This window comes from Amblyomma mixtum, chromosome 4, assembly GCF_055824585.1.
Source record: "Amblyomma mixtum isolate Tamu chromosome 4, ASM5582458v1, whole genome shotgun sequence".
In the NCBI taxonomy this organism is placed as follows: domain Eukaryota; kingdom Metazoa; phylum Arthropoda; class Arachnida; order Ixodida; family Ixodidae; genus Amblyomma; species Amblyomma mixtum.
This window is the reverse complement of record NC_143015.1, coordinates 108,388,167-108,414,143: the sequence shown is the minus strand read 5'-3', so window position 1 is coordinate 108,414,143 and position 25,977 is coordinate 108,388,167. Positions and strand designations below refer to the sequence as shown.

Here is a 25,977-nt window from a genome sequence, read left to right as displayed (position 1 = left end):
GCGCACGTGACCTACCCACGCCATTCGAAGCTTCAGTGGGCCCACTTTTCCCCTTCACTGTTTTAGAGCGCAGCTCCTTGGCTCCCGTTCCTGGGTTTCGCGGCGTCGCAGTAGCTATTGTCCCTCGTAACCAGTTTCGCAGTTATTTCACCCTTGTGATTCAGATCTGCGGCCACTACCTGCCCTAAGTAGACTTAATCCCTTGTCAATTGCATCTCCTTACTACGAACTGTGAACTCATTTCTGTTTTGACTAGGGGCAGCTCAAAGTTAAGGTGGGCAGATGAGATTAAGTTTCTGGGGACGGCATGGCCGCACCTGGCGCAGGACAGGTTTAATTGGAGAGATATGGGAGGGGCCTTGTTCCTGCAGTAAGCATATTGAGGCTGATGATGATGATGAGGTGCAGTGGTTTGGAAAAGCAGCCATTGCGAGCACCAAAGGGGCGAGTGGAGTGATGCCACTCTACAGCGCCAAAAATTTTTACTTGAGAATTTCTCGAGGGATTATATGCTTTCGGCGTACTCTCAGCCCACTTAGGCTCAAGAGGCCGGGCGAAATTTGGAATCCGTTCGCTCGTACGCTGCAATGTGCTTCCTTTTCGTCCAAGAGATTTGGTTATGTTACTGTTCCACTACAGGCTGGAAATTGGATATTGCTCTCGCGAAAATTGTTTCGAATCAGAAGTGGGCAGTAATCATCAGTATGAGTTTAAATATGCTTCTGTACCACGTACCTTTACTTGGACACTGTACTCGCTGCATTCTATTTACCTCCCTAATGGACAAGTGACATCTTTCGCTTCAATTTCTAATAACTGACTGTGTTCACAGCTGTTTAGGTTAGGTTAGGTTAGGTTAGGTTAAGTTAGGTCAGGTCAGGTCAGGTCAGGTTAAGTTAGGTTAGGTTGTGTTAGGTTGGGTTGGGTTGGGTTGGATTGGGTTACGTTGGATTGGGTTGGGTTAGGTTAGGTGAGGAAGTGGCATCTTTCGCCTCAATTTCTAATAAGTGGCTGAGTGGCGAAAATTCATCAGCTACTTGTTGATAACAACACACTTGAGAGACGCAGGTGCGGTCTGGTTCTACAAGGAGCCAGCTGCGTGTGCGAAATGGCAGATGTGTGCGTGCTTGGCAGCTACCGCCATCTGTCGCATGAGCCTGTCACTAGCTAGAACTGGGCATGCGCAGTAGGAGCTGGTGGTTTTCTAATCAACCAGTGGAGCTGGAGGAGAGGAGGAGCGCATGCGCAAAGTGGCATTGTGGAAAAGACGGACTCTGCTCAGTTTTTGTCATGTCTTGAAATGATGCCAATGAGCCCATACTGCATTCTTGTTAACTGCAATGCTTTGGGGGTGATCAGCAGGGCAGATATTGTTGTTGTTGATGCTTGAACATGACGCCATTGCTTATCACGTTCGCACCGATGCTCCCAGTAAGTTTCAATATCCTCGTGCACTTGATATGCTATTTTACCGACGGATTGGCATTGTCGCTGGCGTACGTTTGCTGCTAAAAGCGCAAGGTTTTGTAAGCATGATGCTTCACACTCCAACTCTCACTTTGCTTGCACTTGCAAGCCCCTGGCGCTCCTTCGGAAATGAAATGGTGCAGCTTGCCGAGAGCACAGGTGCATTCCTAAGACCGGTTTTACTGTCCGCTTCGCGGCTAAGCAGAGCTAAGCCGTAGTTTGTCTGCGCCTCCATAGAGGTGACATCTGTAATTGTCTTTGCTTTTTTTTCTAGCAACTGTGGATAAAGTTAGTAAATCTGTTTTTGTCATCAATCCCAGCTGCTAATTACCTCGATGTGCACTTCGCCTTTGCAGCGGAGCTATCGGGGCATTTGATGTGGCACCACGTCGGAGGCGGCCAGGAAGTCGGACCATCCTGGCCGCAGCTCCGGAGCCTCAGGGCAGCCCAGGAAGGTTGGCACAAATCAGCCTCTCTGATACCTCCCCACGTATCCTGAAACCACGAAGTAAACAAATGAGAAAATTATTTGTGCCATTCGGGGACTCCCCACTGGGGCGCCCAGAAGTACACTGAACGCAGGCGACTTAGTTGAGGTGCCCTTGGGCTGCCTGTATTGTTCAGGCCCGCGGTTTCCGGCTGGGAATGATGGTGTCGGACTTCGTTACGAACAAAACTGTTCAGTATGTATATTTTACATTTTTATAGGAGTGAATCGGCAGCAGAGTAACAGAGCATCAGCCCGTTAAATACATTTAGTATTCCCTAGATCCCCTCCTGGTAAATAAAGTTTTCTGAACGATGTCCAATCAGGTGTGCCGTTGACACTTGGGTAAACTCCTGCCCTTCTGATGCACTCTCGCAGCTCGGTAGACTGATGTATGAGATAAGAGTAGGGGATTTTCTAAGGATCTAGGGGTCTGTAAAACTCTAAATAATTATGCAATATGAAATTGTGCCTGTCTCTCTCGACCTTGGGCTCACAAGCCGAACGCGAGAACCATTGAGCCATGGGGTGTCCCATCAGGAATCGGTACTAAGCTGTAGTAGTTAGTACAGGAGTTCGGCTGTTGACTGTTAGCTCGCTATTTCCATCGCCGCATCTCACTGAAAGTGAAATTTAAAAACGGCTGAGCAGGAAGATTTCAGAGCACCTTTGGCATCTTGTGCTGAGTACCAGCGTCTGTTATTACCTTATTTGCACGATTATATACTGTGTATACGGCACAAGTTATTACCGATTACATGTGATGCGTTGGTATTCTCACTCAGTGATGCCAGAATGGCTCTCTTTCCTCATTTCTCCCTGCACTAGAACTGAGTTCTAAGGTGCCCATGTACTGTGCAGTCTCATGTACTGTACGATGTCATGGCACGTTAATGTACCCCAGGTGCTCGAAATTTTCCGAGCCCATCACTACGGCGTCCCTCATAGCCTGTGTTGCTTTGTGACGTTAAAACCCATAAACCAACCAACCAAAAAATGTAGACGCGAAGCGACATCTAAAAATTCCTCCTAAATACAAATCATGAGCCAACAGCTGATCCGCACTTGATCGGAGATTATGTGGAAGTGTAGAGAGCTTGATTGATCACGATACAACTGGGCATTTTCTTGTGATGGCATTTGATAACTTTGGGCACAAAATGCCACCCGATGGCTCTTTGAAGCCTTAAATTCGAACTGAATCATGGTGTAGGCTGACATAACATTCTCCATGCGCAGGCCGGCAGGCGTCCAAGCACACCGGATCGCATGAAATTCCTTCGTCGTGTCGCGAGTGGAGAATCGCGGAGCCAGTCCAACGCCGCAGCCTTCTTTTCACTACGCGGTAAGTTGTCATTGTCGAGCGAAGGGATGGCTGGCGTGGCATGTCGGTGATAGCAGTGCTCAGTCCATAAGCACGAGGTTGCGTGTTCGAATATTGTAACGGGAACCGGACTTCGAGATGCAAAAACGGCCATGCATTGGGATTTTCGGTGTACTCTTTTATAGTAACCAACAAATTGAAGTCATAAATGTGTATTGTAATCTGGAAAAGGGAGTGAGAATTACAAGAGAAGACTCTGTGGTTGTGTTCTATTGCTTTTTTTCCACTTCCTTATTCGTGGCTGAAATAAAAATACTGATTGATTTACATGCCCTGCAGCCAAGGTGCCTATAAATCACAAGTACAAACCTCTGCGCACAAAATGAGACAACAGCAATACAATCTTTTAACATGCTAAAAGAAGGTAGAAAAATCCCGCTGCGGGTGATCTTTCGAGCACAGCACTACTGGATTCCTCATTGACTTCAGACACTTCGCTTATGCGTAACGTATTTTCAAAATAGTCAAACTCTGAGTGTGACAAGTATGACAAAGATTTCTTTTTGAGTCAGCGGCATTGTACTCAGTAGCGGAACGCCTTGACCACATCCGCAGCTTTCACAGAAAACAAACTTAAAAACTGGAATATTGTGAGGTGTTGTTGTCGGAATATTGATGATGGTTCGTACTTCCGATGTGGTTTTTCCAATGCATCGAGTATTTTAGCCAAGGGAGTATTTAAGGCCGCCAAAAAATCGAGTGGGGCGAATTTTTGATGATAGCAAAAACATTATTAGCGGAAATGCAAGCCAGCTGAGGGGAGGTCTGCAGACATATTTTTACAGCGATATCTTTCGAAATAAGGAAACATTATGTTTATCACCTCTTTCCTGTTTAAAAATGCTTTTGTCAAGGTTTTCCGGGTGTGCGCGCTCAAGACGCAAATGCGCAAATGAGTGAAGTAGAGGGTAACCAGGTACTGCGAAGGGCTAGTTTTGTTTAGCACGGCAGAAAGGAACATCGCGAACACAGGTCAACGGGGATGACAGACACAGGCTCTTAATAACCAGTGAAGTTCATTCGAAGGTGCACACACAATATCTAGTCTCGCGGTAACTAATCAGCTGAGTCAAAATCAGGACCGGTGTAAACAGCCGAATAAAAATTAAAGACGCTTAAGTTTCTCTTTAACTGATACTTTCTCGGCGCCCCTTAACAAACAAGTGGAGATCATGATTCTCATTTATTTCAATTTTACTTAATTTATTCTCTATTTTAATTTAATGGTACGACGAAACAGCGTTGACGGATGGGACGGAAGAAGAAGAGACAAGCACATGCGCTGAACTAACAACCAAATGGTTTATTGTGAAAAAAGGGAGGGGGGGGGGCAATATAAAGCAGCAGGAAAAGCCAAAGCTCAGACGGGAAGCAAATGCGGGACAAACAAGATGTGACATACATACGGGAGCTATCAACGCATCCCAGATTAAGTAAGGCGAGCTCGTGTGCGAATACAACCACCGATGGCTGGCTTACACATGAGTTAACAAACTCGTGAATGTGAAAAGCCTCCGATATCAGGTGCAAGGTATCTCATTACTTAGCGATGATAGTGGTGTGGTTCAGAAATGCCTCAGTCTTTGCAATCTGCGGAATGAATGACAATGTTATTTCGGCGTGACTGGTTTGCAATATCTTTCGGGTGTTCGCGTAGTCGTTCGTTTACGCACCGTCCGGTCTCTCCGATGTAAAAACGGCCGCATGGCAGTGGGACCTTGCAGACTACACCGCAGCAACAGTTGAGAAATTTATTTCGGTGTTTCTTCTGACACGCCTTCTTTCCACTTTCGTGGTTCACTCTCCTGCACAGGCTTCCCACCTTCAGAATAGCCAAATAAGTATCAAATGACATCATCAGCAGTCAGGATTACTAAAACATTACCAAATGTTAATTTTCCGTCTCTACATATTATTTCGGGACGCCTGTGTCTATTCTTTCAGCCGAACTCAGGGTAACATCCCCCTTGTTCTGCCACGGCAGGGAAGCTTGCAGCTGGTTAATGGCATGGAACTGGAGCCTTGTTTCCACTGCCCGAGTGGCTACAACGCACGTCGACCTGGCCAGCACCTCTCCACAGACATGCTTCGTGTGGCACACTTGCATCGCGTGTGGACGCCTGCCTGGTGATGGTTGTGCCCCCCACGTTTCCAGTGCAGTGGCGAGGTGAGAGGTATTTGCTGAGAGGATAGATTTATAGTTTTATGGTGTTTTACATACAAACCAGCAGATTCCCAACAGGAAATTTTCACCTGGGAAGGGATCCGGAAATTTGGCCACCTGGGAGGATAACCTGTATGGATATATTTACATACAATAACTGTATGGACAACCTGCATGAATACATGTATGGGCAACCTGCATGAATACCTGTGTGGGCAACCTGCATAGGTGACTTGTAGGTATGAATTGGGTCCAGAAAGCGGTATAAAAATCTTTGAGCAGAAACCAAAACGGCCTATTGGGCATTTGTTGTGCCGATTGGATGGTATGGAAGCCATGGTGCATTAAAGGAATTGCATTAAATGGTTTGGTTAGACGGGTGCAGAAGGGTGGCTACAATGTCTCATTTTTTACGCTCACTCTGGTATGGTGCTCGGCTGCTGACCTGAAAGACGCCGGTTCGACACCGGCCGCGGCGGTCCCATTTCAGTGTACGTACTGCGCAATGTCAGTGCGCGTTAACGAACTCCGGGTGGCCGAAAAGCTCGCCATTATGGCTTCCCTCATATCCCGAGTACCCCCGTAAACCATGAACATCGTATTCTGCCCCAGTGTGCTTTAGAATGGAGCTCTGATATATATCCGTTCCAAGCCATTTATTCATCTTGTTTCCACAGCTACTTATTCACTGTACAGGTATTCAGCAAGACGAACATGAAATCTTGTGCACAGATCTTGTGCCCCGCGGTGGCGCAGTGGCTTTTCGGCTGGACTTGTTTCGAAACATTGAAAGCCACAGTACCGGGGTGCACTCTGGCTTTTACACCACCACCTAGAGGAAAACTGTGTTTTTGGGAGAACAGACGCTAATTTGTTAAGAAGCATACGTTTCCATTGCTTCTGTTGCCCAGCTGATTAGTGTTTCCTTTTTCAATCCAAAAGACAGCAATTCAGAACCCTAATCGCGGTCACAGAGTTACGATGACGGCGAAACGTAAAAGCCACTAGCGCACATTGGCGAACCGCAGGTGGCCTAAATTATTCCGGAGCCCTCCACTATGGTGTTCCCACACAGCCCATTTGTAGCTTCGAGACTCGAACCCCACAATTTACGGTTTTTCCTTTCTGAAAAATAATTTTGAGTTTCCATTAGGTGTGTTACTATATTTTTAGATTGCATGACAAGATGTTTTTTTTTACAGCCAAAAAGAATTGTTACTCCACTATTTTTCATAACAAGGGTTACCTGCACGCAAAGCATTTGCAATTCACCTTGAGTGTCTCCTACCCTGTTACATCGCACACTCAGGTTTCAAAGCTCACACAGGAGCTGGGACGTTACACCGCAAGTAGATGCTATATACCTTTGACCGAGCAGAATTGCGCATCGAGGGTCCAAAACCGTGGAATTGAAACCAGGCAGCGGGGTTCATTAAATTTCCAAACGTCCTCCACTGCGACGGTTCCCATAGCCTCGGTGCAGTGTCTGGGTGTTAAACCCGACATACTAGTGCAAAATGAAATATTGAGTTGCGTTTGGCTCTTTTCGAAACTGAAGAAACCATTGTTTAGCAGCAGAAGTATGTCCTAGACTTGTGTACACGAGTTTGTTATTTCCAGCTAATTAACCCGATTTGTTGATTGCCTTTTCAGCAAGGCTACGGGCGCCTTGGATGTGGCCGCCGACCGGAGGCACTTGGGGAACCGGTCTTGGAAAAATCTGCACCGTAGCTCCGGCAGCCATCCAGCAACCAAGAAAGGTAGGCATTAGTCGGTCTCTCTTCTAGTTTCCTGCGTATCGTAAAGCGACGAACGTCGTGGGAAAGCGTTGCGAACATAGCTGCTTCGCATTGGCGCGACTCAAACACTGAGACATTGGCCACCATACGAGGATCGTTGGGCGCCTTTCGAAGAGCCAAAAGCACCGTGAGTCACCCGTACGCCACTCGCACGCACTGCTGGGCACGTTAGAAACTGCATTTACTATCGAGGTTGCTGCTTGATTTATTGTGGTTTAACGTCCCAAAGCGACTCAGCCTATGAGGGACGCCGCAGTGAACGGCTCCGGAAATTTTGACCACATGTGGTTTTTTAACGTGCAGTGACATCGCAGAGTACACGGGCGTCCAGAATTTCGCCTCCAACGAAATTCAGTCGCCGCGGCCGGTTTGAACCCGCGTCTTCCGGGCCAGCAGCCGAGCGCCGTAACCACTGAGCCACCGCGGCGGAGCTATCGAGCTGCAGTTAGCTGGTGTAGCCGGTTGCACCCAATGACAGCGAGCGCTGGAGTACGCTGGAACGTGCGCAACCCATTTCGGCAGCTAAGAAGAAACAGTAAACGTCATAAGGCTGCTGTTGATTCATTTTGAGCCAGGTGATTTACCGAAGGTACCGTCCTGAACTAACCCAAGTGTAGCTGAGAAATTAGTGTAGGTCTGCTGTTATTGCGAATATACGCTGAAAATATGCGAATATGTGCCGTTCCGACCGGTCTAGCTACACCCTCGGTCCGCTTCTCCCTCGGCTGCAAGCACAACTGGGCCTTGCCGATGGCGAGCCTCGCGAGCGCGACCATCATCCTCCGCATCACCGATTGCTGTGCGGAACGGCAGCTGCTGCGCCATCCCTGCGGGCTGCATTTTTCATTGTTTATTTTACGCCACAGCGTATGTGGCTTGTTCAGTTCAAAAGCCGTCGGCGTCGTAGTAGTTGTGTTGGTGTCGTATGATTCAGCGTTTCGTGCAGTATAAACATACGAGTTAAGTTAGACCCTAGCTTGAGGCTGCAATTCGAGCCTGCGACAAACACCATGACTGAGGCGGGCGACTCCTCCATGGAACAGGACTCACGATCGCAGGACGTCGCGTCACTGCAGCTTCACCTCCCTTCTGACCTCAGCACCCGCAAGTCTGGTTTTTGCAGATCGAGGAGCAGTTCAGCCTCTATCGCATCACCTCGGAGACAACGCGCTATTAGCAGATTGTATCCGCGCTTCCTCCTGATGTGGCCTGCGAACTCTCGGATCTTCTATCCGAACCGACGGACCCGCCGCGGTGGCTCAGTGGTTATGGTGCTCGGCTGCCGACCCGAAAGACGCGGGTTCGATCCCGGACGCGGCGGCTGAATTTCTTTTAGAGGAGAAATTCTAGAGGCCCATGTACTGTGCGATGTCATTGCACGTGAAAGAACCCCAGGTGGTTGAAATTTCCGGAGCCCTCCACTACGACGTCTCTCATAGCCTTAGTTGCTTTGGGACGTCAAACCCCATAAAGTAACCAACCAACCATCTCCGAACCGACGGCAGATGCACCTTATCAGCATCCCAGGTGGTCGAAATTCACTGCGGCGTCCCTCATCGCATGAGTTGCTTTGGGATGTTAAACCCCCATAAACCATAAACGATTAGCAGCTATTGATGACTTAACTGGAAGAGACGTTACTTTCAGTCTGGAGAGGAGTGACGTGACCAGACCACAGCATTCCCATTGGCTGAGGGAAGTGAAGTCGATTCTGGTCAGGTTGCACTGCCTTTCCGCCGCGGTGGCTCAGTGGCTATGGTGCTCGGCCGCTGGCCCGAAAGACGCGGGTTCGATCCCGGCCGCGGCGGCTGAATTTCTTTGGAGGAGAAATTCGAGGCCCGTGTACTGTGCGATGTCAGTGCACGTTAAAGAACTCCAGGTGGTTGTAATTTCCGGAGCCCTCCACTACGGCGTCTCTCATAGCCTTAGTCGCTTTGGGACGTTAACCCCATAAACCTAAACCTTTCTTTAGCCAATGGGCGAATTTAATTATCAACCGCGCATTTTGACACTATTAGCCCCATTGGGCCCTACTGTAAAGTAATAATTGCTTGCTTTCAAAGCAAAAATTAGAGGAGAGTCTACTTAGTGTGCGCCGTGGTGGCTGACTGGTTATGGCGCTCAACTGCTGGCCCGAAATACGCAGGTTCGATCCCGGCCGAGGTGGTCAAATTTCGATGAAGGCGAAATTCTAGAGGCCCGTGTACTGTGCGACGTCAGTGCACAATAAAAAACCCCAGATGGTCGACATTTCCGGATCCCTTCACTACAGCGTCCCTCATAGTCCGAGTAGCTTTGGGACACGTTAAACCCCGTAACCGAACCAAACCTACTTCGTAATACCTTCAGCGCTGTCTTGTATGAACGGCTTATATTGCCTAGGCAAAATTAAGCTACATTGGTTCCCAGTTCTTCTCGAAGATCCTCTATTTTTATGCGAAGCATACTACTTTAGCTACCACTTCAGCCCTTCACCGTGGTTATGCGCCTCCAAATCACGTGATACATGACGTCACACCACGTGACACGATGACGTCACGACAGTGGAGAAACGGGGGCCCACCTCGCGCCGTCGCTCTGGTTGTGCGCCTCCAAATCACGTGATACATGACGTCACACCACGTGACACGATGACGTCACGACAGAAGAGAAACGGGGGCCCACCTCGCGCCGTCGCTGTGGTTGTGCGCCTCCAAATCACGTGATACATGACGTCACACCACGTGACACGATGACGTTACGACAGTGGAGAAACGGGGGCCCACCTCGCGCCGTCGCTTTGGTTGTGCGCCTCCAAATTACGCGACACGATGATGCTTCGCATTCTCCAGGTTTAACCAAGTTAAGCCTCAGCCATTTTTTTGTAAGTCGAGTGTTGTGCATGCTTGATCTCCGTTACGTCTTTAATTTCGTTTCCCCTATATACGCTCGCGATATCACCCAGTCCACACGAACCCTTCCTGTACCCTCTGCCACCACCCCAAAGCCACCCTCGACCATATTTTTTTCCTCTGCCCGGCGGATCCTCCCCCGCGGGGCCTGGAGCACCTTACCTCATGGGAGGCTTGGGAGACCCTACTGCGCTCTGAGGACCCGGCCAAGCAAGCCATCGCCACCGGCCGGGCTGCCAGCGTCATGAGCCTCCGGGACATGAACGTTTGAGTGCAGTGGGGCCGTGCGGGGGCCCAAGGACCGACGTGTCCAAAACTCCCTTGTTATAAATAAAGTTTTCATCATCATCATCATCTTCTTCACCCTCATCTGAAGTGACGTGCCAGGTAAACCACCAGGCACACTTCTCCTGTAATCATAAAAATTCCACTCTCTCTTCATCAAGAGCGAAGCGCTAAATTGAAGAATATCTGCCTATGCCTTGCACGCAGTTTCCAGGAAAAATATTGCAAATAAGCAATTTAGCAAAGATTGAACCGCTCTCTCCTAAACTGCCTGAGTTACTCCTCGGTGTTGCAAAACATATGTAATGTGATTCCCCATGCAGTGAAGAGAATTCAAATTTCTTTCTCCTTGGGAATTTACAAGTGACATGGTGAGGCAACACTTACGTCACCTTCCTCATGCGCAGCCCTTCAGGCATCCAAGCACAGTGGGTCGTCTGCAATGCCTGCGTCACACGGAAACGGCGCCAGTGCCACAGCCCCTGTTGCACTAAGCGGCGAGTGATCGACACAAATGTCTTCCGGCTGAGGTCGAGGAACTGGGTTCGAGCCTTGCAAGAGTGACCAGCCTAACTTAGAGACAGGCGGCAAAAAATTCGGCAGCGAGACTTATGCCACTATCCCTGGGTGCACTGACACACCACCCACACCCACACACGCACATCACACCACCCGGGGACTTTGTACGACAAATGGTTGCCTCACAGTTTTGATACGAAAGTGTGGGTAGGATTACGATTGAAGGTGCATAATGTCCGCCGTTCGAATACCTGTCGCAAGCTAGCCGTCAGCTTTGCTAGCACATGTGAGCTATATTCGACGAGAAATTGTATGACACCACTCGAACGCTGTACGACAAATGGTTGCGTCCCGACCCATAGAGTGTGTTGCTCCCTGCGTGCGTTGAGCGCTTTACACAATTTTGGTACGAATGCCGTGGAGAAAACTGGCGTGCTTCAGTTCAAGGATCCGCAGCTATAAAATGCCAGCCGCACACTTTTGACGCTATGGCGTCCGTATACGCCTTCATAGAGGGTGTGCCTGCTATCCCGCCAACGCAAGCTGCAATAGGAAGAGAACACAGTCGCCAAGCAAAAAGATGTCGCTGTTTGAAAGCAAAGCACCGGTAAAAATTCATGCTGTCCGTAGAAATAATGCAAAAAGAAATGCCTTTATCACTGGAATGAATAGATTCCCTTCGATTTGTTGATATCATCGCTGACCGCCGTCTGGCATGTCAACTTGCAGGCAGCTGCCCTATCTCCCGTCAGGCTCGCACAGTGATCCCTCACCAAAGCAGGTATGTGGATGAGTTCAGAAAAATCGAGAGCTGGCGGCTTTTATCGGGGCAGCAGATGACTGGAAGGTCGTGCAGCAGATTGTCCCCGTTCTCTTCCTCTCTTTTATGAAGCGGCAAGAAGCGGACTCCACGCAGTGCCCATGGTAGCCTTGCGAAGAGAGCAGCCAAGGCCTCCGACCACCGCGTCTGAAATGTGTTCGTCCCGTGGGTGTCAGTCGTGACCAAGACGCCGGCACTCAGCCTCTTCTCTGCAGCGGGGAAGGTAAGAAATGGTATGTGACACCTGGAAGAGTAACTACCCTCCAAAATGGCGCATACTTTGTCCCGGTCGCTGTGACTGAGCAAGCGAAAAGAGAAAAAAGTGCTAGTGTTTTAACGTATTTAAGACGAGTATGACGTGCGAAAACACTTGAGACAACACCGGCTCAAAGGCAACCGAATGCAAGATCAATGTCCAAAATCCAAGAGTCAGAGGTTAAGGCGAAAGGTCAAAGGGTGAGGCTTCAAAAAACTCCACATTTTTAACGCGATAACGTTACAGGCCTCATTACGCAGAAAATCTGGCGTCGGGGTTGTGAGCGAAAAATCGCGAGCACGAATGTCACGTGGTGTCCAGAGAGTAACCTTGGAGGCAGGTGGGCCGCCTAGGTGACGTGACCTTGCGGTGTCATCACATCCTGCCCACCGTGGCAGGTGGCAGAGAAATTAACGTTTGGTCGCTCGGGAAGAGCAACCTGGACCGCACAAGGCCCACCGCAGGTAGCACCTGCTATCGCAGGACAGTGCCGCATAGCTTAACCACTGCACCCATGAGCCAGGAGAGCTACGAGGGCTCTCAGGGACCTATGAATGTAGAGAAACACCGTTTGCATATATGGGAATTAACACACTACGCTATCGCATCATACACTTAATGTGGGGCGTAAGTGTCCCCTCCAATGTTTTTCTGCTTTGGTTGTGAAGGATCACTTTCACCGTAGAACATAGTTCTGTAATGCGTTATATTGTGATGGCGCCTCCAAGATTCCAACTGTTGTCACACGCCAGATCTACCTTCTTTTACTCATGGACTCTGTCTCGTGATGAGTGCGGGTTAGATGTGGTTCTGCCTGTCGTTTTACTCGTGGTAGGATTTGATAACCCTCTAGACTGAGTAATATGATGCCTCTTCAAAGCCTAAATTTCCCAGCGCCACACGACGGAGGCTGACTTAACATTCTTCTTGCGCAGGCCGGCAGGTATCCAAGCACTCAGGTTCCCATGGAATTCCTTCGTCGTGTGCAGAAATCCATGGGACAGACGTCAGTCCCGCGCATCGCAGCCTTCCATAAAGTACGTGGTAGGTGATCATGGTTGTAGAAAGGGGCAGCTACCACGGCATGTAGGTCCTTGTATTGTGCACTGAGATTTTCGGTGTACTTTGACAAACAGAGTGCTGGCTTTGGTTTGGTTTATGGGGTTTAACGTCCTAAAGCGACTCAGGCTATGAGAGACGCCGTAGTGGAGTGCCAGCGCAAAAATATTTGTCATGCATTAACTACAGCCTCTATAGACTGGAATCCATGAATGTTGAGGAATTGTCAAAAAGTGTTGCAGTTTCTCTTTAAGCCCGTGAGTCCGTTCGAATGCGGTAATCTTCGATTCCACCTCGGTATAATAACGGTACTCGCCAAATATGGAGTGCGGTAAAGAACCCGCGCATGGCCTTGTAATATTTGCTAAGCCTCATGGGGTGTGTTATCTGAGGTATTCTCATATTAGGCGCAAACGAATTGTATTTGTGCAATCGCACTCACTCGCAGACGATTCTATAAGATGTACTACAGGCAGGCTGAGACAGTGTAAGCGCGTCATCTGAAGCGTTTATAATCACGTCGGCCGCTCTCAGGTTGGGTCCAACAACCGGGACCGAAGAACCGCGTCAGCGCCTCCTAGTTTCTCTTTTTTTTTTCAGACGCGGTTTCGCCCATAAAATTGATAGTTTTGATCTACCTGCCTGTCTGCTCTGTACAGGCGAGGCGAGAATAAAGAATGCATGAATTGCGGCAGAATGGCGGCGCCGAACTTTTCCGCCACGCTACCTAACAAGGTCGGCGGGAACTGCGTGGCTCTGCATGAGCAGTATAAAGGGTCGGTAGTGTACGCGGGGTCATTGGAACGCGGCTGGGGGCGCTCAAAGCGGAGCGTCTCCTTTCTCGGAACGCGGCCGCTTGCGAACGCGCCGGGAAATTCGGGTGTCCCCCCGCCCCGCGGTACTGATTCGCGCACGTGCTGGCACGAATGTGTATTTGTGTATTTATTTTGTGGTGGAGAGGGTTCTTCACCTTACTGGAGCTGGAGGGCTGGTCAGGCTCTCCCTAAACCAATCATGTGAACATTGTAACATGATTGGAAGCCACGAAATGTAGGCCGGGCCTTTAGGGCTTTAAAACCGGGCCCCGGAGCTGGAAGCGGGGTTCTGCGCTAAGGTGAGATGCAACGCATCTTCGGCAACGCCGAGTAGGGGCCTCCCCTAGTATTAGCCAGTTCCACCTTTTTGTTGTTTGTCCTTTGCAGTTTAATGTGTCTCGAGTGCCTTAACTTGTATATGATTGTAAATATCTGTACATAAATCGTCAATGATTCGCCTTACCCCTGCGTCTCAACTCATCACGAGAGCGTCTCTGACGTGGCATCCCAGGTGCAGAGATCAAGCTTCAGTCTTCTAGTTAAAACAACCGCCTCTGGCGGGGCACCTCTGGTGCCAGGAGAGTAGAAGAACCTGTGGAAATTTACTAGCAGAGAAAGAGCCAGCCGTGGAGCCCTCGTAATCGACGGCGTATGCCCCAAGTTACGTAAAATAGCTAAACCTGGAATTTGTTCCATTCTTGCATCTATCTTCCAACAATCTCTCGAAACAGGATTTGTCCCTAGCGATTGGGACGTTGCTCGCGTCATCCCTATTTTCAAGTCTGGTGACCCATTAAATCATACAAACTATAGACCTATACCATTAACCAACACATGTTGCAAATTACTGGAACACATTTCATCAGCTATTATGAATTATCTCGACCGACAAGACTTTTTCTTCGTTAACCAGCATGGATTTTTGCGCGGTAAATCTTGCGAAACCTAGCTATTTGAATTAATTACCGATGTTTATCATGCCGTTCACTCTTTCTGCCAAATAGATGCGATATTTATTGACTTCAGAAAGGCCTTTGATAAGGTTCCACATCAGCGCTTCATTAGAAAACTTGCATGCTTAAATATAAACACGAAGGTTGTCAAATGGATATATAATTTTCCATCAAACCGCACCCAGTCAGTTTTTCTCCTCCGTGAAATCTGGAGTGCCACAGGGTTCTGTACTCGGACCAATATTGTTTTTAGTCTACATAAATGACATCAGTAATAACCTGTGCTCTACAGTACGTCTATTTGCAGATGATTGCGTGGTATACAGACAAATCAATAACCCTACGGATGCTTATTGTTTACAAAGATACCTCATCAATTTTGGTAATTGGTGCAGAGACTGGCAGATGGAGATTGATGTGTCAAAAACGAAAGCCATCACGTTCACGACGATCAAGCCGCAGCCCTACAATTATAGTATAAACGTTGCCCAGCTCGAATCAGAGTCGAACATAAAGTATTTAGGCGTTCTTTTATCATCCAACCTGTCATGGAACCTTCATATAGATATGACGCTCAACAAGGCATCCAAAGCGCTTGGCTTCATTAGGCGCAACTTGGATCTGGCCAACTCGTCTACAAAACTACGGCATACACTGCATTAATCCGCTCAAAACTCGAATACGCGTCGCTTATATCGAATCCACATCAGACCTATCTAATAAATAAAGTTGAATCTCTTCAAAACAAAGCTGCCCGGTTCATCGTAAAGAACTACTCGCGCAAAGCAAGCGTATCTGAAATAAAAAGGTCTCTTAACCTATCTCTGCTCGAGAAACGCAGGTTGCTTCAACTCATGTCCTTCTTTCAGAAACTTTACCATAATCATTCACCCTTTTCTGCGCTACACGTAGTACCAGCTAACCAAGTATTTCCACGACTGGATCACCAACATAAAGTACAGCCCATTTTCGCCCGCACAAATCTGTTTTTTCAGTCACCGCTTCTTGTTGCCATTCGCAACTGGAATCAGCTCCCGGAAAACTTTGCGTCCTTCACTGACCACGTCACATTTGTCGACAGCCTGAAGTGTTTCCTGGGGCTGTGAATGTTGTATGAACCGCATATATCTACCTGCAACGACGTATTTGCTTCATGTTCGAATTTTGTGTGCACTCGCCTGTTTGTGTATTTTCTCCGCATTCTAAAATTTTTTGTACCGCCCCTATGTAATGACCACACGTGCCTTTAGGGTAACTGAATAAATAAATAAATAAATAAATCGTCACAGCCCTGGAGTTATGACTGTTCGAACGAGCGATTACGACACGAGGGCTCTACGGCTGGCTTTCTCTGCGGTTGCAGAGCCACTTAGCTCCCGCCAGCTAAGCCAGGAGACTCTCAACATATCTCAGTTGGTTTCGCGGGGCTATTGTACGTTAAGGTTTTTAAAAGGTTGATTACATTGGTACACCTGATATACAGGCTCATCTGGAGTGCTCATAACGGCGGTAAGACGTCACCTCTCCATGTGGTCCTCTTTCCGCAGTCGGTGCCATGTGCGCTCTGCCCGCAGACTGCAGAGGGAGCCAATCGGTTCTGCAACATGAGTGCCGCGTGCCAACCAGCAGGCAGCAGCCCAAGGCCAGCAGCCTTTGGTGAGTAAGAGATGGCGTTTTCCAGGGTATGATGCAGGACAGGAAACGTGCGTCGTGGGCATCCTCGGGAACTCGTGCACTGATGGGATAAGACGCCCTGCCTTAGTCAGTGCGGGCTGGGCAACACTTTTCTTATTCTCTGCCCGCACTAATATATGTTGGGATAAGAGGAATTGCGGGATATAATTTTTGGGGGGAGATTCTACAGAGATTTTCGAGGAAGTAGCGCACTCCTTCTGGCGGTATTGTTGCGATTGCTCCAGTTGAACGCTTCCACAATGTAAAGTATTTCCGCTGTTATTTCAGTGTCTATCAACTGTTGATTTAGCTCCAGTTACGAGGCTTGTGGGGTCAAAGGGCTCCGAGGGAACCAGTGCTCAAACTTCAAGTTGTCTTGCAGTTGTCTTGGTGAGTTGTTTGGCAGTCTCCGTTATCGAGGGCCAAGCATAAGATGCATTACGCCTACTGAGGGCGTCTGCGCAGAAAATAGAAATGAAGAAAAAAGGAATTCGAAGCCGAGAGCTCTCTTTTCCTGCGTTCTCCATATGGCGTTTTACGTATCGTGCTGTTGCCTGTGCGAAGAAAAATCTGAACCAAAACTTATAGGTGAACTCGGAGTGTAATGAACAATAAGATACAGTAATAAGATACTGTGTTGCCCGCTTCATCCGTTCCCCTTTGGGCGCAGACTGTCCTCCGTGATGAACTCTTGGCAGCCTGCCTGGCAGTCGAGCACTAGCGGTCAGCCGAAGGTGAGGGCCGGTTCCGCTCCTGCCCGAAACACGAAGTGAATCCTTTGGAAACGCACACGGCCTCCTATACAGGCCGCCTTGTCCCGCGTTTGTTTTTTCCCCTCGTGTGTCGTATAGCAGCAGCCGGGAGAGCCGAAGTGTTTTTTTTTTCAATGACGCTCAAGGAGGCTTTAAAAGTCCTCCCTCCACACAGCTGCGAATAGGTGTTCCAAGCTGCAGTATGCTAGTTAGCAGAATTTTAAATGCGCGCCGGTCCTCTTCTGTGACAGCTTTGCAGTGCGAAAGCAATATGTCGAAAAATCAGGAGAAATTGGGCATGATTTTCTGCCACGGGTTGCCCAACTGAGTTCCCATAGGGGTTTAAATCGCCGAATATTAACTCAAAGGAGCAGTGGGAAGCTGCCCTACGCCAGAGGCCCACCCAGCCTAGGACCTCTCTCCCTCTCCCGCTGCCATCTTTCCTTTGGGGACAAATAATGTTGTCAATCAATAAAATAGTATTATGTCCGCTTGTAGCTTGTCGAAAGCCTCTAGTGCGCAAGCACGTGTACGCCCAAAAGGGCTGCAGGCCTGCTGCTGGCGACACCTGCGGCCTCTGATTCATCTACACATGAGTGTCGGTCGCTGGCTGTCGCAGTATGCGGTAATGATTCACGTACACCATGCTGAAACTTCACCTCTTTGAAACTTCTGCCTCAATTACAGCAACTTGTTCCGTAATTTCTACCTTACTGTAGATATTTTGTCCCGTCATAGCCAATCGCTAGGGTTTGAAAGGCAGTGAGCGTTAAAGGAAGCTTACCAAGGCGCTGCTGATACTAGGAGAAAAAGCAAGCAATCCCTTGCACTGCGCTATCTCAGTGCAAACTAACGAGCCCCAATTGGCGTAAATTATGCATACGCATACGTATTGGTGGCTGCTGGTTGTAGTATGCGGCATTATGCTGGCGGTACACGTTCGACATGCTAAAACTGCACAAATACGCCTATATGGGAGTAAAAAGGGAGTAATCTACCCTATAGCGCACACTGTTTTGTAAAAGAGTGTGTACTACGCTCTAAACAGACAGGCGTAAAAAGGGAGTAAAGTTCTCCTCTTGTACACCCTTTGAAAAAGGAGTGAGCCAGAGGACAGCTTGCTCTCATTACTCTCATGTAGGTGTATTCATGTTTAGAGTGTAAAGGACAACTTACTCCCATTTTACTCCTTTCTGCTCAGTGTGTGTGTCTTTGAAACTGCCGCTGAGACGACCTCCTCGCGGAAGGCACACCGTGTACGAGTGCGTAATTTAGCCGCGGCGTCTGGCGTATGCGAAACTGGTGGCACGCCGTTCCAGAATTGTATTTCCTCCTCTTTCACCTCTTCCTGAATTTTTGCAGCGTTGCTTTCAGCAAGCGACGTGGTATATGACTTTGAATGATTCGCCTTGTGCAGATCAGCCGGCGGTGTGGACCTCGTCGTGTGAAATGCCTTCGTCGCGCCTGGATGGCAGCCTGCAAGAAGACATTCCAGAGCTACTGCGCTCCCAGGTGAGCAATCGCTGGTAGAAAGATGATGCATGACACGTTCGCTCCTGTCCTGTCCTCTAGTTATCATTATTGGAGAAAAGACTGTTGCATGTCGCCGTAGCTGGAACTTTGGGTCTGTGTATTATAATGATTTCTTCCCATTTCTTCCCACCAACTTTCTGTCCTTCGCTGCGGTCTGAAGCGACGGCACGACATGGGCTTCAGTCGGTAACGGAGACCGGGCGTGGGGCGTGTGGTGTCCCGTTGAGCTGTGACGTAGGGGCGGATTTCGAAGTTGCAAGAAATTCGTTTCAAAATTGTTATGGGCCTTGCAGCACACATAAGGAAGAAACATTCGCAGATACGGACAATCTCAGCACTCGCAAGTGACTTATTGCCCCAAACCATGGTGGACATAAAGGCTGCATCGCTCATGGGCGCACAGAATACAGAAAGAAAAGACAGTTTCCATTACCGGCCAAGAATAATTGTTTATTGGCAAATAGACAATGCGGAGCATTTCAAGAAAACGAAATCTCATTTGCATCGAACAGGGCTAGTGAAAATTAAACAAATGCGCGTACTTGTGCACGATGTACAGGAAAATTATTTTCGCTTTTTTTCCAGGCTTGGCGCTTTTCTCTGGATGTGGTACCTCACCACGGATTCACAGGGCTGTTGAGTCTGTGGTGTCCGGCGGTGCCTTCCGCTTAAACACGGGTGAGTAGGCAGCCATTTCTGAAGTGAAGTAGCCAGACTATCTCGCGGTCACTGACCACAGTGGCGTAGCCGGAAATATTTTTTGAGGGGTGTTATACGCATCCGGTAAAACAATTGAGATAGCCTGCTTCCAAGCAATATCTTAGCCATTTTTTGGCTTCAATAAAGATGAAGGGTTACTTGTTTCGTTCACCGCAATGTTTACAAAAAAAAGAGTACATACAGGACTGTGAGGATTTCGTTCATAAAGATTATTTATCTAAAAAAACACTGGCAAGAAAACTCACTGATATTCTCAATGGCATTTGTCAAAACTTCTACCCCATACATGTGAACCTGCGCTGGGGCGCATAGTCGGTTTAAAAGGAAAACATAATTTCCAGATAGTTTATGATCATTTCAGGACACTGCAAAGGATGAAAAAGTAGGCTGTCGTTAAAAGCTATGTTTAGTCGGGTGAACTGTGCCTACAATTAAAAGGAGTGCCATAAGTTGTCAGATGACAAAGAGCGGCTCTTCTACAATACCATGCGCTTCCTATTATAGAGCCCTGAAAACGCAAATGCATTATAACATTCCTGAATGATTACTGAAACACAAAATTAAGGGCCGCTGTCTGAAACTGGAGCGCGAAACTGTCGGGCGAGGAAAAAGAGTGCTATTAAAATGTGGTCGCGGCAATGCGTGAAACTTCCTCTACAAGCTGAACATTAATTACCCCCTCCCCTGGCTACACCCCTGACTTACCGCTTATCTCCCTGCTCAGTGTTCGTGCGCGTGTGAACCATATGCGGTTTTGAGTTCGCGCGCTTACATGACTTTATAGCAGGTGGCGGAAGGTTTGGCATAAAAAAGTGTTTAAACTCTGCTGCGTAATGCCCTTAACTCAGCAAAACTTGTCGCTGTGTTTCTATCTTTTGCTTATGACTAACACCTAAGGTCCAAGACCAGCAGTCATTGTGGCCACTACGTGCATCGCAGTGGATGCGCGATCACGTGCCTGACAGTGACACTGGTCACGTTGGCACGCTGGTCACGCGACCATCTGAAAGGTGGTTAGGCTTAGCCTGTTATTGCATACCAGTGTAACGGTTCTGGAGGTGTGCTTTCTGCCTAACAGGCGGGCAGCTTGACATTGACTTCAGCAATGTGTGTTAGTCTCAGTGACCGTATTAACCTTGTCGTGTCTCAATGGTCATCCCTGCAGGGTCTCGGCCCAAGACTACCCACAAGGAGGCTGCTATTACATCAGATCGAGTAAGCAACTATTTGTGATGCCGTCTAGCGTCGTGATGAAAAAAGTCCGGATTTCTTTACGTACTCAACGGGAGAAATGCACAAGGGGTGTTCTACATGAAATTTAAAGGGTTTGTGTCAAAGTGACTCAGGCTATGAGGGACGCCGTTGTGAAGGGCTCCGGAAATTTTAATCATCTGGGGTTCTTTAACGTGCGCTGACATCGCACAGCACATGGGCCTCTAGAATTTCACCTCCATCGAAATTCGACTGCCGCGACCGGGATTGAAGCCGCTGTACATGAAATTAAATGACATTCATTTAAAGAAAAAGCTCATAGTCCCTGAAATACTTGATACGGAATTTTTGGCGATATGTTGTTCTTGGCTGGCACAGACAGGCTTAAGTGGAGATCCATAATCAGTGTTGAACTATTTTGCATGTAGGCTGTGACTATGAGGGATGCCGTAGTGGAGAGCTTGGGAAATTTCGATCAGGAGCACTCTACCACGGCATCCCTCATAGCCTCCGTCACTTAGTGATGTTAAACCCCATACAACCTTAAACCTTAACTTCTGGTAGTAATAGCAAAGGTAGGTTTTTAGGTTTTTGGAGTACAGTCAGCGCTTAATTCACTGATTAAAGGACATTCGTAATTGTGACTAGATATGGCTCTAAAAAAAAAACAGTCCCTCGAATACTTCAGTGTTGAGCTGTTTTGGAGACAGGCTATAACTACGTCGGACGCCGTACGGCGTCCGTCGTATCACCTATTTGACGTCAGGAAATGGGTGTATGGTTGGTGTGGCCTTCGACTCGTGGTCCCATACCGCTGTAGCACTTACTACAAGTCTGTAGGTGGCCTTCGCCGGACATGCTCCATTGCTGAGAGCATCGTGTTTAAATTGTGGGGATAGCAAAATTAGCCTTTTTATCATAGACCGTGCCTTGCTACAGGGGATCATCCACGGCGTTTTCGATGCGACGCAGGATAGGCCGAGTAAGAAGTCATGGTCACCTGAATGCCACATATGCGCAAGGGATTTCCTAGCGTTTCCTAGTTAACACCTCCCGGCCACCATATCATCTAGGTCTCGTCTGCTCGCGGGGTACGCCGATAAGGTGAGAAAAGAGAATAATCGACCCTATTTTCATACCGTTAGCCTGTGTGGGCTGACACGTACGCTAAACGCAGGCGTTTTGCGGGTCGTAACGCCATTTCTTACGTTCTCACTTCAGCCTGTTCAGCATATGCAGAGACACGATAAGCTCGCCTTGGGGCACCATCTGAGTGTTAAGATGAGGACCATGTTTGTCAGCAAACTGAGGCTCCTCTTAAGCCTAAAAGCAGAAGAATCACCATAATAAATGAAAACCAAATTTCTCGCTCGTACTTTCTGCTATGGGTGAGGTGAGCCGAAGCGAAAGGCCGGTGTGGGGCCGGTGAACACACTCAAAATGGCAGTAACGACGACGAATTCAGTCCGAAGCGAGGGGTCCGGCTTGGAAGGGAACCGCCATGTTTGTGCCCGCGGGAATGCAACTTCTTCCTCGCCATCCTATTGGCCAATGGAAATCGATCGAATTTTTCCGGCGGCAGAAATCTGTCCAGGACCTATCGGGCTTTCCGCTGGGCATTTCGACAGAATCTCCTTCGTGGCTGTGGATTCCGCTCACTGTCACCGCCCCAAGTGAGAACGCGCCATGACGCGGAATCGACCGGTGATGCGCGGCACTTCTGAATTGTTGCTGTTGCTGAACCTTTTTCCGCAGACCAGCCGCTGCCGGAGACAGTCGTGTGACACACCTGCATCGCGTATGCACCGTTTGCAGCCAACGATCACCAGCAGCCAACAGCTGTGCGGAGGTAAGCCATTTTTGTTTAGAGCGAAGTGTTAAAGGCTACTCTCAGATGAGAATAAATTATTTGCGTGTTCTAGTAGGTTTTTGCCTGCGCCCACACTAGCGAGGCGAGAACTTGAGATTTTGGAGTGAATTTGTATTCTACAGTTTACAAAGAACGTGAAGCCAGAGCCGATGGCTGCGCAGTGCTCTGTGAGAACTTTGCAGCTTTCCGAGTAGACACCTGCACAACCTCTCGTAGAGTTGATTGATTTGATCTGTTTTTATGGGGTTTAATGTTTCAAATCACCTCGGGACTATGAGGGACGCCACAGTGGATTTCTCCAGATAAATTGGTTTTAGGCAAAAACCAATTTTTCCTTGATTTTAGGGAATGGAAATGCAAATAACTGGACACCTGCAGTTTTAACTATAGTAGGATACAACTTTAAAAAACAGCAGTTGCTTACACTGTGCCGCGGTTCACGGCGTCTTGTATTACTCCGCTGGCCAATCGCAACAGTAGACCAAATAACCTTTTTAATGTTTGACTATATGAAATAATCCACGCATCAAAATTCTAGAGCTGGTATTTTTTTTCCTGTGATAAGCTCCATGTTTAGGTAACAGGAAACGTTTAAGTAGCGGACTACATTTTAGTCGTGGAGGAATTCTGTGCGCGGAGGCTGAATGTGGGCGGAGCTTCACTGCGGACTTAAGTTGTATCCGACTTTACAGATAGGCACCTGGTTGGAATTTGAGTTGGAAAACGAAATTACTTACGGCACTGTGGCTCAATAAATTCTGGCCATTTGTCGCGCAATGCGAGCGCGCGCTCAGCGATGTCCATCTAAACGCGTCAACCCGTTATAGTGTACTAGAATTAGGAGTAGTGGGTCGAGGGAAGGCGGCGGGCTGAAGCTGTTTGCGCCGGCGCCGACAGATGGCGCTGCCGCTCCCTTCACCTGGCAAGCGCGCGCGCGCTCGCAGAAGCTCGGCGAGTAGCTGGTAATCAGGAAGGTATGCTCCTCAAGTTATTCGGGCTCTACGAGGTTTAATTTTACATCATACATTTATGGAAGAAAGGCAGATAGTCCTCTCTTGTAGAGTCATAAACGTTCCGTGTGACTTATGGCTGGCGAGCGTTCACTGTAGCTCACACAGGCATGTGAAAAGTCTGATATTGCATTGGAAATATATACAAAATGGCTTTATTTGCAATAACTCGCAAATATTTCCGAGAAAACGCAAAGCTGCACTGGTGGAATTGAGGGAGCCGTGGACGAAAGCAACACAATCGTAGTTCCAAAACTTGTGCAGTGCCCAGAGCTCAGATGGTTTAGGGTCCCTTTCGCTTAGCTGAAACGCATAATTCTCGCGAGGCTGACATAACTCCGCTGCTTCGTCATTCTGGGACGTAGTAATCGGTGATATATCGCCTTGTGTGCATTCCCTCTTGGCCGACAGGTCGCTGGGCACTTGCGAAGACGTTCTTTTTCTTGCTGGCCTCTCGCGCGAGGGCTTTTTGGACAGATACGCGGGAAGGTTGGGCAGAATTTTTGGTTCTGCATCTGGCGAAAGGGCTTTCCACGTGGTATGCGCACCTCCTTGCCGTTGATGACATGCACATAGTCTCTTAATATGTACTTCTCTTCAAAATGCAGCTCACACACGGCATCCGTCATTATTAGGGGCTTGTCCGCACGATGCAAGTTGCGCTGCCATGTGCGGCGCCTTGCTTCGTCTTCAGGAACCCCGAGTAATGATAACTTCGGAGCATCCTTCACTCCACTGCAGCCGGTCCTACATCCAGGAGCAAAACAATAGTTCCTCCGCCGAGGTTTGCTCATCTCGTATTATCATGCACAGCGCAGCAGAGGTGAAATCAAGACGCACATGAATTAACGTACGGAGGAAAACGCTTGTCCACGACGATCTTGTTGAAACCAACGCGCGTACCCTACGTATATGCGTGCACGTGCTAAGATTGACGCGCAAAGTGTTCCGTTTCTCGTACGGTCAGTGGATGGCCCCTACCTGTTTCCTGGAGAAAGTCACGGGGTACACTGAATTGTCTTCTGACAATGGAATTTGGGGAATTACACCTATGTTGAACAGCATAACAGATCATGGCACACTGAAAATGCACTCCAAGGCAGAGCGCGCTCCCCGTGTAACAAGCCGGCGCCTATCGCAGCGAGCTCCGGAGTATGAGGGGGCTGCCAAGTGAAAGGCGCAGCAGCGCCGCCGCGCGGCGGCCCGAGATTTCGGCGCCGCCTGCTTCACGCGCTCGGCTGGCGCGGAGCTTCACTCGCCCCACTACGGGCGCGTATGCCACGTGACGCTCCCTCTCCAGCCTGCACTGCGGTGCTCACCGTTCCTCGCTGCACCAGCCGTTCCTCCCTGCACCAGCCGAGGCGAGGCAGAGGTGGTCACGTGACATGTGCGTCACGGATTGACGCAGTTTGACGGTCATCGCTGAGGGCGAACACCGCAGGCGCGCAGTTTTCGAATACAGCGCGAAATTTCAGAAAACTAATGCGGTTATTCCTTATAGCGAGCTACAAATCTCTGACTGCAACCAGGTGCCCATCTCTAGGCATTAAAAATTATTAGTGTTTAGTTACTATCTTTATGGTGTCGGCCAGCACCAGCATTGCACTCCAAAAAACGGATAAATATATTTGGGAGGTGTCGGAGACGTGAACCAAAGCTTCATGTGTCCTACACCTGTACAGGTGCCATGTCCTCTATTGCACAGCCTATTAATGGGCAAGGTATTGTGCCCAAGTTGGGGAGTAGACTTGGTCTCAAAATATCATGAAATGTCTGGCCTCGGCAATAGAGGCGGCATTGGAAATCTTCAGGTTAGCAAATGCAGGAGATTGAAACCTCGGATAAATCTTCTTAAGGGATAGAATTCCGCTCATTTTGAGGAGGTAATTTATTTCTGTTGCCCAACGTAACCGGGAATCCCGGAAACGAGGCCGCCAACGCTTTAGCCCTAGCTTCTCTCAACCGGGCACCGGCGGCCTCCGACCTGGGGTTCTCGCGGCACCGCATGCACTCATTCAGTGAAATGACGCAGGCCTGCAATGCCGACCATCGGCTCTACCCCTACCTCATCCCTCCCTCGACAATTACCATCAGACACTTTGGAGGCGGCTCCAAACACGCACTTTGCCCTCCCCTCATATACGCTCGCGGTATCACCCAGTTCACACGAACCCTTCCTGTACCCTCTGCCACCACCCCAAAGACACTCTCGACCATATTCTTCTGCCCGGCGGATCCTCCCCCACGGGGCCTGGAGCACCTTACCACTTGGGAGGCTTGGGAGACCCCACTGCGCTCTGAGGACCA

The 25,977-nt window shown here is 48.8% G+C and overlaps 1 protein-coding gene and 1 pseudogene across 12 annotated transcripts in view; one reads left to right on the top strand and one right to left on the bottom strand.

Moving 5' to 3' along the window:
• Positions 1-2,713: 2,713 nt before the first annotated feature.
• The window catches only part of LOC149347775 (uncharacterized), a 240,320-nt gene continuing 217,056 nt past the window's right edge, over positions 2,714-25,977 (top strand). The window contains exons 1-12 of one of the 12 annotated variants that reach the window (XM_089587423.1): positions 2,714-3,299; positions 5,323-5,505; positions 7,156-7,262; positions 11,726-11,777; positions 11,889-12,049; positions 13,008-13,109; positions 16,447-16,555; positions 18,743-18,837; positions 19,444-19,536; positions 20,744-20,793; positions 22,546-22,639; positions 25,703-25,867. In XM_089587423.1, coding sequence (XP_089443549.1) covers positions 12,047-12,049; positions 13,008-13,109; positions 16,447-16,555; positions 18,743-18,837; positions 19,444-19,530 — 396 coding nt within the window. In that variant the 5' untranslated portion in view covers positions 2,714-3,299; positions 5,323-5,505; positions 7,156-7,262; positions 11,726-11,777; positions 11,889-12,046 and the 3' untranslated portion in view covers positions 19,531-19,536; positions 20,744-20,793; positions 22,546-22,639; positions 25,703-25,867. Of the gene's footprint in view, positions 3,300-5,322; positions 5,506-7,155; positions 7,263-11,725; positions 11,778-11,855; positions 12,050-13,007; positions 13,117-16,446; positions 16,556-17,243; positions 17,308-18,742; positions 18,838-19,443; positions 19,537-20,743; positions 20,794-22,545; positions 22,640-25,702; positions 25,868-25,977 lie in introns of those variants that run through there. The other 11 variants (XM_089587429.1, XM_089587422.1, XM_089587427.1 and 8 more) reach the window with 11 other exon arrangements.
• Positions 22,452-24,464, bottom strand: LOC149347781 (uncharacterized; annotated as a pseudogene).